At 33.1% G+C, this 18,819-nt stretch overlaps 2 protein-coding genes across 3 annotated transcripts; both read left to right on the top strand.

Annotated features, from left to right (window-relative positions):
• Positions 1-495: 495 nt before the first annotated feature.
• Positions 496-4,093, top strand: LOC144471140 (U3 small nucleolar RNA-associated protein 14 homolog A). 2 transcript variants are annotated; one of them, XM_078182915.1, is made up of 8 exons: positions 496-643; positions 843-1,059; positions 1,163-1,459; positions 1,526-1,777; positions 1,914-2,337; positions 2,405-2,449; positions 2,554-3,323; positions 3,389-4,093. In XM_078182915.1, the coding sequence occupies exons 1-8, from the start codon at positions 540-542 to the stop codon at positions 3,836-3,838; spliced, it is 2,559 nt and encodes an 852-aa protein (XP_078039041.1). In that variant the 5' UTR covers positions 496-539; the 3' UTR covers positions 3,839-4,093. The 2 variants fall into 2 exon arrangements, with proteins under 2 accessions (XP_078039041.1, XP_078039039.1); XM_078182913.1 differs by having other exon boundaries at positions 2,509-3,323; positions 3,389-4,092.
• A 373-nt stretch (positions 4,094-4,466) lies between these two features.
• On the top strand, positions 4,467-18,816 carry Samdc (S-adenosylmethionine decarboxylase). The gene is made up of 6 exons (XM_078182920.1): positions 4,467-4,839; positions 9,025-9,111; positions 17,045-17,171; positions 17,701-17,803; positions 18,066-18,349; positions 18,514-18,816. The coding sequence occupies exons 1-6, from the start codon at positions 4,709-4,711 to the stop codon at positions 18,814-18,816; spliced, it is 1,035 nt and encodes a 344-aa protein (XP_078039046.1). The 5' UTR covers positions 4,467-4,708.
• The last annotated feature ends 3 nt before the right edge of the window (positions 18,817-18,819 follow it).

The raw sequence follows: 18,819 nt of genomic DNA, 5'->3' as shown, positions 1-18,819 counted from the left end.
CCCTAACTTATATTATACTGGAACTGTTTCTCTCTGATTGGTTGTCACTTCACAGCTAAGCAGTGCTGCCCTCACAGTTCCAAACAAAAAGAGAAAGTGGCGAGTGAGAAAGAGAACACGACATCAGTACGATCCAAGCGAAATAAGTCGCACCGACGTCCAACGTGCTTGTTTCACTTTATCATGCTTGGAAAACAGAGCTTAAACTTGCATTCATTTGGAAGACTACGTATTTAATTTAGTAATTACCTATCAAAAAAATTCTGAAACTCATCGATTTAGAGAATTAGAGCATTCCTCAATTAGTCTCACCAACTCAAATTTCACTCAGCTATACATTATAAATATACATTTTATATTTGAATTTTCCGCTTACCGCCATTTGTCGAAGATTGTAATGCGGTTGCGCCATCGCGTGTCGGGTAGCGAATGTATTAAACGATAAATTATGACACCATACACACTTCTATAAATTTCCTTTCCTATGACTAAATTTTCATCGTGGTAGCGAGAAGTGTTTTTAATATAAATATACAACAATGAGTGATTCAGAGTTTCTAGATGATATAGAAGAAAATGAAAATATATCGGAATCTCATTCCAAACTTCTTGAAGCTATTTCTCAGCTTGACAAAGGTCAAAGGTAAGTTAAATTATAGTATCAGACATTTATACCACATAACCTCTATTTTTAATCACTGGATAATCAAATTCTTTAGCATTAAATATTTATAAGGGTATATATTTAATATATCGCATATATTTTTGAAATCTATTTTTATATCTCTTTTTGTTAAAAATAATTTTTATATACTTCTCTGTTTTATCGTTCTTACTTTTAGAGTAAAAAAACCAGAAAGAAGTGAACCTACTTTAGAAGTATCTGAATTCCATTTGGTAAAAAGTGGTGTATCAGATTCAAATGTGGTGCAAGTGAGGAATCTAACTAGAGTGTTAGGTAAAAAAACTCATCATCACGAGATCGTTAAAAATTTAGAGTCTGCAAGGAAGAAAGTAAATGTCTTAGAGAAGCCTTTAGAAAAACCTGCTGCAGAGAGAGTAAGATTTTTTTTTTTTTATAATTTGGATAATACAACATATCCGTGTATGTATACTTCTCAAGGAATTTGTACAAAAGTGTGTGTTTTGTTTATTTTTTTAGATAAAAAGAATAGTTGGATTTGAAAATACAAAACAAGAGTTAAAAAGATGGAATGCTGTAATAACAAGAAACAGAGCAGCGGAATCTCTTCGTTTTCCTTTAAGTCAATCATCCATAAAGTTGGAACCGACCAAAGAATTTCTTACAAGATTTAGGATTCAATCAGATCTAGAAAAAGCACTTGCTGCTTTAGAACCTCAAAAAGAGAATGTTGAGGAAAAAGAGGATGATTTCTCATTAACTGTGGATGAAATTATCATGAAGAGGAAAGAAGCTGCAAAAATTAGAGCACAACAGGTTAGTGTTTAAAAGTAAAAATATTTTTCTATGTTCGATTGTTTTTTTAAATTTGTTTCTTTTTAGTCTTATAGGGAAGCAAAGTCTCGTCGTCAGAAGAAAATCAAAAGTAAAAAATTTCATCGTGTTCAAAGAAAGGAAAAGATGAAATTACAACTGAAAGAATTTGAAGACTTAAGAAAGACTAATCCAGAAGCTGCATTAGAGAAACTGGAACAATTAGACAGAACCAGAGCACAGGAAAGAGTGTCTCTTAGACATAAAAATACAGGAAAATGGGCACAATCCAAGCAAATTCGAGCCAAATATAATAAAGATGTATGAGTTGTTTTATACTATTAATTCCTCTAACATCATAACAGTTAAAATACTTGTCTGTGATTTGATAACTGTTTTTTATGGTAATCAAATTCAGATACTTTCTTCTAATATTTATTCTTATAACTACTACTAGACTCGTCAAGAACTTGCACAGCAGTTATCAGTTGGTCGAGAACTGACACAAAACATAAAAAGAGTGAATGATAGCGAAGAAGAGGATGAAGGCAAGAATCTGCCTCTGCAGCTTCCAGTTACTGATGTAGGAAATCCATGGGTACAGAAATCTGAATCAGAAATAGATAATTTTGTTAAAAGCTATCGTAAATTTTGGGAAAAAGAAACTAATCAATCGTCAAATCAACCATCGATAGTAAATAACGGTATCAATGCAGAAAATAAGAAATTACAAATATCTACAGAAAATCAGGAATTACAAATATCTGCAGAAAATCAGGAATTACAAATATCTGCAGAAAATCAGGAATTACAAATATCTACAGAAAATCAGGAATTACAAATATCAGCAGAAAATCCAAAGGCTGGAAATATTTTTGATGGTATGTTTAAAAGTGTGTTCTTGCATGTTATAAAAATTGAATTTGTAATTATTTTTTTGCATTGTAGAAAATACTAGATACCCGGCAGATGAAAAGGATAAAGAAATGAAAGGTTTGTATAGAAAATAACATATACAATAAATATGAATTGAATTTTGTTATTCTTTTCAGATGTATGTATTAATGCTAATACAAATTCTTATGAAACTCAAATAGATAAAGAGCATACAAAAGTAGTTAAATCTGGAAAAGACAATGGAACACATGAAAGTAAACAAGTTTCAAGATCAATTTTGTCAGATGATGATCAAAAATCGAAGAAAATTGTTAAGTTGCAGAAAAAAAATTATAAGAAGGCTGCTGCCACTTCTGCGTGGAATGTACAATCTATAGAACAAGATCATATAGAACAGGCATTTCCTTCTTTAACAAATTTGAGATTTGATTCTTTAACAAATATTTCGAACAAAGAAAAAATAGACAAAATATTTAACGCCGCAGAAGAAAAATTACAAGAACAGGTCAAATCAAAACTTCAGCATATAACAGAGGACTATAATAAAGTTTCTAAAAAACGTAAACATAAAGACTATAGTGAGCCGAAAAGAGATGACTTCGATGGACTTCAAATGCAAAATGAAAATAAAAGATTAGTTATAGACTTACCTTTACAAGAAAATACTGATAGAATTGATGTAGAATCAAATGCAAACTTAGAAAACGCTAAAGATATAGCACACAGTAACAATTTATTTGTAAATAAACCGAATACAAATACAGTAAATAAATCTGCAAAAGAAATAGATCCTAGTAAATATATAAATGTGAAACCTAAACATTTATATACAGACCTTCCAGCTGACATAACAGGTGGTGATGACGTCTTAGATGATAGCGAGAATGAAAATGAAAAGCAGAATGTAATAAGCGAAGCATTTGCTGATGACGATGTCGTAGATGAATTCAGAAAGGAAAAACAAGAAAAGGTATATTCTTATTGTAGGTTAATTATTAGTGAATAATGTGAAAAATATGTCAATATTATTTGCAGGCAAAAGCGTCTCAACCTGCGGATATTGACTTGACTTTACCAGGTTGGGGTACATGGGGTGGGAAAAATATTAAACCATCAAAACGAAAAACAAAACGTTTTATAATAAAGTTTCCAAAAGATCTACCTCGAAAAGATGAAAATAAGGGAGACGTGATAATATTCGAAGACGATAATGCTAAAATAAAACAACATCTAGTCAATGAACTGCCACATCCATTTACAAGTGTTAAGGATTATGAAGCCAGTATTAGAATGCCGATTGGTAGAAATTTTGTTCCTGAAACTGCTCATAGAAAATTAATTGAGCCGGTCATTAAGACAACTATGGGCAAAATTATTGAACCAATGACGGAGGACATTTTGGTAAATACACAAAACAAGAAGTCTCCAAAAAGGATTAACAAGAGGAGAAATAAAATAATTAAGAAAAAAAAACAATATAAATAAAGTGCAAATAATTTTTATTATAATGTCATTGTACAAAAATCCATTTTTAATATAAAATATTTGAATTGTTTGTAAAATGTCTATCACATAATTCTATTTTACTGACTTAATTTTTAATAGTTCCTAGAACTGTTGTATTTTATAAAGTATTGCCAATACTAAGTTTAATGATAACAGTATATCCTAATTACTAACAACAAACAAGGAGGATTATTTTAATTATTCTGAATTTTCCCCAAAATATGATAAATTATAAATATGCGCAATATATCCTGAAATATGAAGTAATTACAAAAATGTACTCGTATAAACATACGAAAATGAGTAACATTAAGATATTTCTACGTATTCTGTTAAAATGAAATGTTATTTAAAACATATATTTTACAGGTATTTTTCAGCGTTCTCGATATTTTTATTGTTTAATTCTCATTTAAGCGGTGTACTGCGTCTTTTTTTATAATGTTAATCGTGCTAATGGATTTTATATGTATATTGCCCATTGAAGAAATTAGGAAAATAATTTGATTTCAAACAAAGTAGGTTAAAGTACGCATGCGTTCAGCGTGCACCACGATTGGTAGAAAGGTAGGCACACGCATTTAACGTGGATGCGATAGTTAAAAAAGGACGTCATATTAGGGAGTGGGAAAAAGATAGAAACCACCATATTGCGCACGCAAAAGAGTGGGAGAAGGACAGAAACCACCGCCAATATGATTGCTCGTTCACTTGTTCTCAGTAGTAAAGCAAAGTTCGGTGCGAAGAGTTGTTTGTCGTACATTTGGAGCGAAACACAAACTTAAGAAAGAAACTCTTGCCTGTCGCCGCATACGAAACAGTGTGAATAAAATTTGGTGCCTCCGGAGGATGGCAACTACCAAAGACGACAGCACCGACAGTGTGCAATTCTTTGAAGGTGTGGAAAAACTCCTTGAAATTTGGTTCACAAGCAACAGTAGCATAAACAAAAAGCAGGGCGATCTCAGGCAGATTCCTCAGTAAGTTAAAGCATATTATCTTCCTCAAATCTAACCAACTATCTTTCCAACCCTTATGCCTACTCGAACACGTTTCTTCCGAAATTTATCACTGAATGCTCGCGCATGATTTAGCCACGAGTCGTCATCGCCTTCGCTGATCATATACCCCAACGTAAATTCAATAAAAATCTTGGGACTTTTAACTAGATTTAATCATAAGTACGTCTGTATCAGAGATTAGCGTGGCTCGAAGTACTATAAATATTACAAATTTATCAATGACACGTAATTCGGTCGAAATAAATGTTTTGATCAAATAAAACCGGCTTGGTAACCATGATTGTGATCGCCGGCACCTCGCGATGTAATTGTTCCGATAGTGATCATTAGTGCGCTTAACCCAACACTTGCATGAGAATTAATGCTTCACGTGTATCGGGCTATTCGAAAGATTAACAACGTTCGTTCGTAATACTTGGTGAAAATTGGCATCGCTTTATATCGAGTGTTCGTTTAAACACAAACAGAAGTGTGATCCTATTCAGGAAAAAAATCTTTCGACGTCATGCTAACATTGGATAGATTGAATTGAACAGTAGCGTGTATATGTCGTGTTTTTTGGCGAAGATCGATGCGCCCACCTTCTCGTTCCAGTAATACCGACCGCTCAAAGTGAGGCTACGTGACTGATATGTATATGCATCGCTTTATCTCCTTATTTTAAATTCAATATAAATAGATATAAGCATCTATGTAATCTTCCTTTTTTGAGAAGTTTAGTACTAGTCGAACATTATTGTTATCAATTAGGCAGCTGATTTGTAAATGTGTTCTATGAAAAATATAAACACATTTTTTACTCGTGAACAGTGTAACACGACTGACACACGTATGGGGGTGATATGTTTCCTTTTCATAAATTTCAATGCTAATGCATAAATGTAAACAAATACTTATGAAATATTAACGATCCTGTGGTTACAGAGAAATTATTATTAGCTTCAGAGAAATTATGATAATACATTTATGTATGTGTGAATCGAAATATAAAACCTTTTTTTAAGTATATGTAGAACTTTTCTGCTTGTAAATTGTTATAAAAGAATATTACTACTAATGAGAATAGTAAGTACACGTGGATATTCCTAATTATACGTAATCGATTATTAACGGCAATAATTTACAAATTTTGGATCGTGAAAAATCGTTTTCACGTAATAATATCCTGGCGTAATTCTTTCATTAAATTATTTCTTAAAAACTATACCATAAATTATAATACAAATTGATTATGATCTGATTATGATTTCAATATTATGGTGAATATTTGAATCACGCTATCTAGGTATCATTAACATTTGTTGTAGAATAAAATTTATGGCTGTAGTACTTATTGCATGTTACGACAATTTATTTGCCCCGTTGAAATCTGTTCTCTGTAATGATTAACATATAATAAAAAATCGTCGAGTTTACAGATTTCAGTAAAGTAAATTCATACCGTTTAAATGCTATATATACACTTGACTTGTTATTTTGCAAATTAGGTTCTTATAATTTGCAAATGTTTTTTCCGCCAGAATTAACGAAGTTAACTACATTACCGACGTACGTAAAAATTTTTAAATTCTGTCCGAGCAAAAATCATATAAATGCATTTCAAGGTTATCGTTATTGTCAGTCAATATAATCAAAAATTCACACACATTAACTTATCAAATGAATATAATATTTGCTTCGAAGTTTTGTGAGAATTTCCACTTTATATGAAGATTACTATTATTGTCACTACTAGTATTATGATTGTGATGTCTAAAATTGTCTGTGAATTTCTTTTATTTATTAATAAATCGATTGATTAATTTTCGTCATGTTTTCGAGAATTCGCGGTTCGAAAACGTGCCACATTAGGTAGACTCTAAATTTTTATAATTAGATAAATCGTGGCACGTTGGCAAGTATTGATAAACGGGAAAAGAGAAGCTGTGAATAATTTTACTTTGTTCTCCGTGCCGAACCACGCTTTTGGCACAATTTCCCTTTTCACGCTTACTTCCGGCACGTTTCGCGACTATGCGAATATTTTCACGAAAGTCGTGTTTTTGCTCATACATTGCCCCACATTACGTAATTATTTCTGTGGCACGTGTAAACATCCGAAATACACATAGCAAAGAGAATGAATTAATCAACTTTCATTCTTTCTTCACGATATATGCAATTCAATGCTTTCTTGATAATTGTACAAGCATATTTTAGTGATTAACGAATAAGGGATCTCAGGCATACGAGATAAATATTAAATACGAAAAGATAAAATTCAAAGATCAAGAAAACTATTTTATCATCTACACGTGCTTGCCACGTGTTACTTATGCTTATCGTAGTAAATGTAGTTTAGAAATAGTTCAATTCATTTGGATTCTCAATGCAAAACAGATTATCTTCGAAACAATGTTTCCGATTAATTATCATTTTGAAAAATAATTAAACTTTTGATTATTCGAAGCAATAGGAATGTAATTTCCACTTTCATATTTATTAGTAATGTTATGCGCCAATAAATTTTTATTTCTTTACATTATAAATGCATTATTATCTCGAGACGAATTATTAGTCACTGCAACGGATAAAAGAAGTTTTTCCTAATCGACGTTTCTTAGAACTCGTTAGTAAGATACCGCTCGTACAGCAAATATTTTCATTATTACACTACGAAATTTTAATTAAGTAATGATAGGTAATACTATCATTGAGAAAGTGAACATTTTAGTTCTTTTTGTATAAAAACAGGTTATTAATTGGTTAAAAATATTTCGAAATAACACACGAATTATTTTCGAGTTAACACACGAATATATTAATTACACGTGCACACATGTGTATGCAATACCCGTTCGAAAACAGCATGCCTGCGCGGAACAGTATCGGCACCGAAAAAATGAAATAGCGTACGCACGATGTGAATCGGTTGACGGTTCGGGCATCATTGGTCGGAGCCGAACCGTTTCCACCATCGCCAAGCGAAAGAGATCCACACCAGCGCGGTACTAGAAATATTAGAAACTGGGAAAAAGTGGGAGGTTCGACTCTCGTCCTACCTGAATCCTCGTTCCGTAATACAAGCACGTCTTTCTGTTCTTTTATTAACAACTTTAACATTAAATATATCAAAAACTATAAGTCGTCTACCTCCAGAACCGGGTATCATTCCATTCAGCTTTGCGAGCTCCATCATGGTACTAAATCTTATCAAAAAATGGACGCCAACCTTCGAGGTCTCTCTTTGTTACTTATCTATAATCATATAACTCGTGTAAACTGGAGTAACCTTTGACAGTTCGAAGTATCGTTTGTTCGCATGTGCGTTTTCATTGTACGAAAACTTAAACTCTCAGAAATTCATTACTAATGCTGATTCATTAAGTTAATTGAGATTATTTATGCAGAGATTTTATGAATAACATTTGTTCTAATTATCGGATTAACTCAGTTTTAAATTTATTCAAATAGCGATGAAGTTTGTTGGTACATTTGAGGATTTTGGTCGTGTATATAATTATGTAATTGTTGTGTTAGTAATTATAACTATTAGTGAATAGAATAGTAGTGTTTGTTGTATGTTCCGAGAAATGAAGTTTAGTAAAACTGCAATTGTTTAGCTCGAACAAATGATTGATGACTAAAACAGGATATTGATGGAGATGTCAAACATTGTTATTAATATTGTCAATGATTCGGTTAAAGTTCCCATTAATGTTCCAGGGAAACAAAAATATCACTATACACTCTTACAAAAGATATAGAATTTACTCATTGCAAAAGATATAGAACATTAGGAAATAAAAATCCATTCAATGCAGTTTCCATTATTATTTAAAATTAAAAAATCCTCACATTCCATACGATGCAAATGTTTGATAATTAATAGTAAGAATGAAATTCTTTGAAGCGCACATTTACTTTGTAACAAAAATACATAGCTGTGCTGCAAGCAATTAAAGAATACTTTTCAAACTAACAGCAAAGAGAAAGAAAAGTATTTATTACACATTTGTAACCATTGGTGTGATGTTTAGGCCTTGGCATCTAACCGAGCAAAGTTTGACATCTTTATCGTAAAAATACAAATCGATTTATTAACCTTTGAAATATTTTCAACAATCCAAACATTTAACGTGAACCGTATGCTTTTTTTTCCAGGCGGAAATGGCAATCATTGTTGAAGATCGTGCGGTGCGAGATCATCAGCATTTGCCGTACCGAGCACGTGGATGCTTATGTGCTCAGGTAAGACATCTTGTACCGGGTCCACACTGGAAAGAATACAGTTCGTGAGCAGCTTACGAACCATTCGTAGACAATTGGCGAATTGATCGCCATTGAAAACGGCGTATTCGAATCGGAGCTCGCGAATAACTTGCGAACCGTTCGCGCGAACTGTTATAAGCTTGTTTGCTTTGAATTTCATGGCCACTTAAAACGCATTAAATTGTTACAAACTCGTCCAGACACGCTCCGAGCTCGCAGGCAGTCCCTTTGATATACCGCTTCCTAAGCGACAGCGTTCGCTGAGAAGCTCCGCTGCTCTCGCTCCTCGCGAAAACGTTGGCACTGCTAGCGAACGCAGCTGGACGTGCTGTTCGCGAACTGCAGTGTGGACCCGACATTACATAAACGTTCACGAGTCCGTACGTAACTCTAGCTGTATGCGAGCATCGAACGAATTAATTAACTTTAATATTAAACATATAACATAACGCTTACGGATTTTACATAATACTTCATGCATGAGACCGTTGTTGCACAGTCTCGTATGAAAGAATATCGCATAGCAAGTACATGTAGCGATAGTGTGGAGTGAGACATTGTTTTATATGATTTTCATAGAAATTACAGTAATGTTGAGACAGTCCAGCTAGGTATAAGCAGCCATTGATATTTTTATATGTTAGTACCACCGCGATATTAGCAAGACTCGTAATATTACATGTTCTGTATTCTTCACGCACAAATCGTCGTATTGGCTTAAAGAACGTCGAAGTCGAAGTAATCTTTAATTGCCAGAACGAGAAAAAGGGGGGAGGGAGATTGGAAAGCTATTTTTCTACACCGCATCACACTGTCCAGTATATCCAGTGCTATCTTAGGTCGTCTCCCCGCGTCGCGTCTCGTCATAGACGCGTAATCAACAATATATCGCCTTGCTGTACGCTTCCGTGCGGCTATTATAAATCAATGTACACGTCCGCGAGGTGTCATTGTCAAGCTTTCGTCGCGACTTGCATTCGTCATGACGTTGAGCGTACGACACTACCCTACGCTAAGCGTACATTCCCTGCCGTATCCCAGCGAGCTGGAAACTATTTCGGCTATTTTAACGATATTACAAGCTTTAAGGTTATAGCATAGTAGGTCGTTGTATTCGTCTCAATGCTTGCTAGAATGTAGCGAGATCACAAACGTACGTCAACATTCAATAATTTTCTTTTTTGAATTTATGCAAAAGCCATCGACTTCCACGGGAAATAATTTTTTTGCCAGATCAATGGAAATTTTTGGAAGTCATTCGAGGTTCTAATCCGGCTGCAGTCGCATTGGGTTGACCCCAAAACAGGTTTAGTGCGTACATTCGTGAACCTATTTTTTAGAATTTAATACGTCTTCGTGACTGTAAGGATGCGATCTGAACTTAATTTTTCTTCTTACGCGTCAAATGTAATTTTATAAAGAATCGTCGTGTCCTCTTCGTCATTCAATATTTTTGTAAATGACGCAAAGCTTGCTCTACTTCTCGTGGACGGAAATCAAGGCGTACCCGTCTATGAAGCGACGCTCCGCGGACGCACAGCCCTAGGACTTTATCTGCTTAATACAATATTTAGTAACTGATAACGGAGGCATGCTTATAGAACACTAATTACGTATCCAGTTTGTTATGCTTTCATGGAATAGCAGCTTAATCTAAAGTGTACACTGTACAGATAATGTAGCCATTGGTTGCAATCATTTTCAAATTACGCTGCATTGTTTCCACGCCGCCAAGTAATAGTAGTAATCAGTGCATTATCACGGATTAAATATCGCTTTCTAAAAATATCTTCTGTTGTACGAAAGTTGTTTGAACGACATTTTATCGAAATGCGTATAAAATTGATAAGATTTCATCGAATTTATTCATTGTATACATAAAAGTAGTTGTTTCTTATTCAATTAAACGTGAATTTATTGGAAATTATCTTTCGATATCATAGATCGCAGTGAGAACAAAATGTAGGAACGAGTTATATGCTGAAGTAGAGAAATGTTTAAAAAATACGTAAAAGTAAGATAAAAGTTATCCAATCTATTGATTACTATGTTCAAGTATCGATAAATAATCGTTAGAAACACAATGTTTACTATAGAACGAGTCGATTGTTGTTTCACGTATTCGATGTAAGCGATTCTATTTACTTTTCTGTTTTCACTTGCTGTGAAACGAAACTCTCGAGTAACATCAAGGGAATTAAGCCTGTCCATGTACTGAGAACTGTTTGATCACGTGCGAGAAGCCATTTCTTAGCGCAGAATTATGATTTAGTATTTCCATAATATCGCTGAAGAAATATTATCAAGCCGTTTAGCGATGTTACTCTACGATAATAAGACAAAATTGGTGTGTACGGTGTATAGTGTTGAAATCTAGTATATCGAGAGCAAGAAAATAGCCTCTCCGAGTCTCGCAGAATTTGTTAAAGACTTTATTAGAAATGTCAGGCTACCTATTTTCTGTCCGGTTAATTTTTACATGTGCAATAACAATTTTCTACGAAATGAAACGTCGAGCAGTACCATATCATAATTATTTTATAATTTATGAGAGATTTAATTATTTACATTCGAGACCTTTGTGTTGTAGAAAATGACAAACAATTCAAAATCGACGTGTATATCAGTTCAAGAATACCTAGTTTTATTGTTGCAAAATTATGAAATCATGTAAGATGAAAAATCTGAGTGAAACGAAAAGTACGATCTAGTACTGTTAATGTTAATAAAGAGGACGTTTACTAAACGCTTATATTATTTTGAATCTAAAGTTGTGTCAACAAACACATTGATGGATCGATGGTTTCGAAGTATGCTAGAGAAAAATATGAGTAGCGTTTAAAAATAGTTTGCACACGAAAAGACATTTTGTGTGCTAGAACCTAATATTTATCACGGTTTCATGTTTCACTTTAGCCACTCGATTGCTTACGCTCGCCCGAGAAATATGCAGTAGTCTCGGTCTGAAGTCCCGCTGTTTGCATTTGTCGCTTCACATAAATTTTAATCAGTCTCTAATCAGTGTCTAGAGGCGATGATCAACTGCAGCTTAAACCTTTTATCTGACACGGCTTATCAGATAGTGTCTCTGGTTCCGACTCAACACGGTACGCTCGGCGATATTCCTCCGAGCTCCTTTATACAAAGAAGGAAATAATACTGTCCTGTCACCGGGTCACTTTTTATTCATGTCAGAATTCTCATTATTCACAGAATCAGACTTTAAACCGTTATGCTAATTTTCGCATTATAGATCGTGCAATTAACACTATAGATACGGATAATTCTCGCATAGTTCTTCAAATATCAAAAATAAATAATTGAAGATCTTTTTAACACAATCTTCAATAACAATCTGGATTTTACTTGTAACACTAACTTTTTTTTAAATCGTTGCTGAATCGAATATTTAAAATACACGTGCAATTAAATAAATCACGGATAAGTACACGGGTCGTGCATGGAAATATACAATAGTTAACATAGAAACATTTATATTTTCTTTAAATGTTAACTTGCTAGGTTGCAAGAATTAATTAAAAATACCACGGTCACATTCGTACAACTATATTCGTATGTTATGTGACAGATTCTTGTATGTAACACGTATAGTTTCAATAATACTAACAGACCTCAATCTGTAAACAGATCAGTACGCCTTTTCAAGTCAATTATCGGAATACGCACACCGGTATGCTTTTCCAATAAGACTTAGCTAGTTACTTCAGTTTATGACATAAACATGACACACGTCAACATACACACGAGTTGAAAATCATATACGTAACCGCACAACATCCAGCCTTTTATCGACACACGTGTACCCGTGAAATTCAATAGACGGATAGTAAACGTATATTGAAAACGACATGTGCATTATCCGTGTATTTTGATAGACTTTCATCCGTGTGCAAAGAAATATATGAATTAAAATATTAATTCATATATATTAATTACTGAGTAGACGTTCGAAATCGTGATTTCTAAATCAAAGCAAAATAAGGGAAAGTTGTGAAAATTCATTACCGTAACAGTGAAGTAAAATAGTGAAGTTTTAAAGAAATTATTGGGAAGTACTTCATTCCAAGATCGCTTTATGTAATAAAATGGCAAAGCTATTGATTACTGCTGATCGATGTAGTAATCGTACGACGTTTAACAACGACATGTTCTAAGAATAGCAACGTAGATTATTTCTAACGAGGAACTTCGGTAACCAGAACATTTCAGTTTTTTTTTTTTAAACTCTGCACGTTTATAAAGAACCTCCAGAAAACATTGAACAATTTATTGTTTATGCTAGTCTTGGCTTCTTCAGGGTGAAGACACTCGTTCAAGATTCGGGTGGTGGTTACCTTTCTATGTCGAGAATTCTAAACAAAATAACACATGACTTGCCATAAAAATTGAATATCTTTTTTCGTATATTCTGGATGTACTGTTAACTTTTTTCTTACTTGTCAATGAAATCTCTCGTGTTAATCGGTGAACTATAATTAAAAGCATCATGAACTTTCATTATAGAATGAACGATTGGAATCATCTGTATCCCTTGACCTAGTACACTGCGGATGTTTACACAAAGCTCCACGCTTGTGAATTAATCTACGTATAATAGTAGAACGTTATATACAAGTGACTGACCTTTGTTAAATGTGTAAGCAAATTAGAATGAGACAGAGGTCTCCAAGCTATATTAGTCATTTTATCGATTATAAATAAATCTAAACAATAGCAATTCGCTTACAAGTATCTCTTATTTTTTATTAATATCTAATTTGCAACTTTAGTATTAGTTGCACGTAAGCGCTTTAATTAATTCACAATAATAAAAACTAATTGTTTCGGTATAAAAATTATTAGAAATTATTTACTAGATGGAGTTCTCCACAAGGTCTTCAATCTTCTTGCAGTAAAAATAAAAATTTGTTGGAAAGTTTTTGTGATATAGGAATTTGTTCGAGGATAGGTCGTTTCGTATTAAACAAATATAAAAATAATATATTACTATATAAAGAGCGACGCATGAAAATGAATTAAAATTGCAAGAAACAATTTAACTAAATTGTAAAACAGTTACAAAATATTCTAAAAATATGCCGACAGAAGGTCGAAACGACGACGTACCATTATTGCAGCCAGAGCATTTTTATTTCCATTTTTGCGAGCGTAATTATCGAATTAACGAAAATAACTGGTATTATATAATTCGAGTGGATTCGGCAACATTTGGCAAGTTAATCGACTTATGTTCTATAATGTTTAGAAAATTAATTCAAATCTAAATTAAACCTATTATTAAATCAGTAAGTTCCGAGATTCGAATCTGTTACCATGTTCGCAGCGGTAATAATAGTAGGAACGTGTTAAATCTGTTATTCTAAAAAATTATCAAGTAATTTAAAAGCATGTCACGAACAACGTTAACTAATGAAGAGATAGACATTGAACAACATTATTTCTTTGAAATTGAACAACATAATATTAGAGTATAATGAAAATTATAAAATTATATTCATTTGGACAAATTGGGATTGTTGTTCACGTCCGAAAGTTTTGATACTTTGTGGTAGCACAAGTATACTTTGGCAGCAATCGTCGGTCGACAGCAATTCGTTGCTCTATATCGCGACGCACCGCCATCAAGTGTAATGCACTTACGAATTCTATTGTTATGTAATAGTTAGGCTTCGCGTGCTTCTCCCGCGATCTCTTAGCTCCGTTTATGTATCTCATACGCTCGGAAAATACACCAATTATCTGTTACGTCGTCGAGCCCCGAGTAATCGTTCTTGAACTTCCAAAACGGTTCGCGAAATTGTTACCGCACATAATCGTGCCGACGCGTATAGCTGGGCGGCAAGAATTTATTAGTCTCGTTGCTTCTTTGATTCGTTGCCATCGTGTGTCGTTCTTTTACATGTACCCCATATATATATTCTGTCTACGCTGGGTTTAGTTCTAACTATCGTCTTCTACACCGGGAAATCAAATGTTTACGAATTAAGGAAGACAAAGATTTAATTCATTAACTAGCGAGAAATTTAAATATTATTATAGATTTCTTATACATTATATACAGTATGTTTCAGCAATGCTAGATTTCTTTATACATTTTATTACATTTCTTGACAAATCTTTAATTGGAAAATTGTAAAAAAAAAATAAATTCATTTGTGTCTTTTGTCTTATTTTTAATTATATTTACAGTAGTTCCTTTTTAAAACAGTTCTCTTTGTCATACTATCGTTATTCCGTTTATATTTTCTTTGCGGCTTCATAAAATTTCATAAAATCGATTTGCAACGTGCACAATATCTTGCTTTCCTTATAAGAGTAATTTCCATGTGTCAACTTCAACTAACAGGCTTTAAATGCTTTAGCACATCGACGACCACGCGTCGCGTACATATGTGACGCGAGCCATCGTTGCTACGGTGATATAAACAGGTGCAATTTACATTGGACCATCGTTTTTCTCCGCATAAAACAATGCGTAAGTGGAGCATACGCCTGACACTTCTGTAAAAATGTTTCGTTTCTCTTATGGTACATATATTTCATATGTACACGCGTGTACAGATTATACGAGTAAAATATTAAAAAAGGACACACTGCCACGGCACGGATACATTGAATTCGAGCGTGATTAAGCTAAATAAACCGTTTCTTTTTTGTTCTGCAACATGCTATAAGAGACCGAGCCGCGGGTCGAAGCAAGTTAATTTAATGCGACACACGTTCAGGAAGGAACCGAGAACACTTCTTCGTTTTCATTTGCATTTTATCGTTTTCAATCAGCATCTTGTCCGCGGTCACTGTGCTTCACCGTATTATCTGTTATCTGCTTATCGTTATACATACACACACGTATGTATGTATTTCATTTTATACTAATAAAGCGCCTCGTGTGTTTCGTTTATCGTGTCATTTGTACATAGAGAATCTAGGGTCATCGTCTGTATCCAATGATAACTCCTTTAAAACATGTAGGACATTTTACGAGACATGTATTTAATTGTATTTAATTTATATTTATGCAAATATTAATGTCGATGTTACCAATAAGGAATCCTAATTGATAAGTAAACGGGGAGATATCGTAATTCATTTTCTCGTTTTATATCATTAAGCGAGCAAATGGAATATTTCTTTTATAGTTGGTAATAATAATTTCGTTATCGCATCTCGTTTGATATTTATGAAAATTTTGACACGCATTGTATTTCGACTTATCTTGCGTTCGTGCCTAATACCGTTTAAATTTGGAGCTAAAAATAATATTATAGTAGAGGCCAAGGAAACGGCTTTATATATCTTACATTCTGTAATAACCTTCATTATTTCCGATAAAAATATTTTTTAGGACATCGGAACTATCTTTTTTGTGGAATTGTTTTGATGTATGATAACTTTGTTTGAACCTCGCATCTCCCTTTTTTTTTATATTTTATAACTTAAATGTCTTAAAAAGAGAAAGAAGGGAAACAAGTGAAATTCATTTAAATATTTATTAAATATAGATTTATAAAAAATATTTCAAATGTTTTCTCAATTTATCCAGGAAGAGATCATCAGAAGAATTGCTGATGAAACAAACATTTTTGCACTTTTGGCCAACTACATATTTGTTCATTGTTTTATACAATGTTATCATACTATACAAATTTTATTTAATTCAATAAAAACTTAAGTAGAAATTAAAAAACATTTTTCTATATAATTGATAACTGTGGTCTTATTTTATATTTAAATATATTAATAGACCTTGTCATTTGGAATACTGTAATTTATATGATGACAATGAAATTTATATATTGAAATTATATAATAATATTATAATCAGCATCACGTCAGCAATATGCAACAAACGTATTCAAAATTATATATGAATATTTTCTTGTTTTTGCAGTGAAAGCAGCATGTTCCTATCAAAGCGCAGGCTTATTCTGAAGACATGTGGTACAACTACACCTCTTCAATGCTTGGAACCACTTTTGGAACTTGTAAAAGAATATACTGGCTTCGAGGAAGTGGAAGTGTGTATTGTTTATTTATAACTACTGCATGTACACGTATAATCTAAGAATTTGTCAAATATCAGTGAGATCCTTTCTTCTTGATAAGATAATTATTAGCTAACAAGGAAAACAATTATTGCATTCTAAATTCAATAAGACACAGACAGTGGGGTATCACAGTTTCACAACTTTTACCCATAGAAATTTTCATTAACTACAGACCATTTGAAGTCAACAGTACTTAGCTATATAACTTGACCTAGTGCATGGATAAGTGATGTGTCTATATATAGGAAACCTCTAGTATACAGGATACATCTCTACCTCTTGGTTTATTGATCTCTCTTACCTATGATACTGTACATGGAATACATTTGTTCAAGATCACTAATAACTGTATTTTAACCTACCCTATCTACTAATGCATATCATCAAACACCATTTTTAATGTCATTTTATTTACCAGAGAATATTATGTATAAGAAAAAGAACAAAAATTCAGGTGGAAAAATGAACTTAAACTTTATGTAGCTTCTGTCTGTTCTAGAATGTATTCTACTCAAGGAAGAATTATAAGAAGCCAGAGTTGCAGATATCCCCACATCAAGCATTCGAAAAAGAAGTTGCTGTGCTTGACACATTCTTTTCTGGTAATTATATATTTCCTGTTTTCATATTTATAAGATGATTCAATGCGTATAACAAATGCAAATTCTTCAACTCAAAGATATCATTTAGTTCCAGTAAGGATGTCTATCTATGTTATATAAAAAATTTCGAAAAATAACTTTATATAAAAAGAGACTGTAGAACTACTACTAACAAAATGAAAGACAATTTTAAATTTAAAAATTTGTTTAAATACAGATGTTATTCTATTTTTAATAATCTATTTTATAACAATTTTTTTAGATGGAGAAGCGTATTGTCTGGGCTCTGTCGATTCAGATTGTTGGTATTTATATACTCTGAATAGAGAAAAACTCACCGATGAACCTGCAGAACCAGACCAAACTCTTGAGATTCTTATGACACATTTAGATCCTGAAGTGATGGCGATCTTCACTAGGGATGTGTGTTCTTCAGCAGACGAAGCAACACAAAAATCTGGAATTGACAAGCTTATTCCAAATATGATTATAGATGATTTCTTGTTCGAACCATGTGGGTATTCAATGAATGGAGTGAACAAAAGTGTAAGTATATATACATAATGATTACTCAGAATACTGAAAGTGTTGACTGTCCTACCATGCAAAGTGATAAGATTCGTTCAGTTTTAACAGTTATGTTGGTTTGACAGTGAACGCGTTAGTTTCTGTAGCTTGAGACACGAAAACTAATTGTATGTATATTGCAGGGAAATTATATGACTATCCACATTACTCCAGAGTCGGAATTCTCATACGTATCATTTGAGAGTAACATTCCAGAAACATCATTCGTGGAGATAATACGACGTGTGCTGAATACATTTAAACCGAAAAAATTCGTTGTCACCATCTTTGCTAACAAAGAGTCTGTGGCAGCTTCTTGTCCTCGTGAACTGGAGCAAACTGACTATCTGAAATGTTCTAGCGATTGGATGCGTACCGACGTTCAGTATTGCCGTTTCAAGAATTACGATTTGACTTGCGCATTTTATTCAAGATTCCCGAGCTGAGGG

This window comes from Augochlora pura, chromosome 6 (genome assembly GCF_028453695.1).
Source record: "Augochlora pura isolate Apur16 chromosome 6, APUR_v2.2.1, whole genome shotgun sequence".
NCBI lineage: Eukaryota > Metazoa > Arthropoda > Insecta > Hymenoptera > Halictidae > Augochlora > Augochlora pura.
Note: the sequence above shows the minus strand (reverse complement) of the source record. Positions and strands in the feature narration are given on the sequence as shown.

Coding starts and splice junctions, on each gene's coding strand:
- LOC144471140 (XM_078182913.1), top strand. CDS start 540: ATGAGTGATTCAGAGTTTCTAGATGATATAGAAGAAAATGAAAATATA. Junction 1,460..1,525: donor CAAAAATTAGAGCACAACAG/GTTAGTGTTTAA, acceptor GTTTCTTTTTAG/TCTTATAGGGAAGCAAAGTC. Junction 3,324..3,388: donor GAAAGGAAAAACAAGAAAAG/GTATATTCTTAT, acceptor TATTATTTGCAG/GCAAAAGCGTCTCAACCTGC.
- Samdc (XM_078182920.1), top strand. CDS start 4,709: ATGGCAACTACCAAAGACGACAGCACCGACAGTGTGCAATTCTTTGAA. Junction 17,172..17,700: donor CTGGCTTCGAGGAAGTGGAA/GTGTGTATTGTT, acceptor TGTCTGTTCTAG/AATGTATTCTACTCAAGGAA. Junction 18,350..18,513: donor TGAATGGAGTGAACAAAAGT/GTAAGTATATAT, acceptor TGTATATTGCAG/GGAAATTATATGACTATCCA.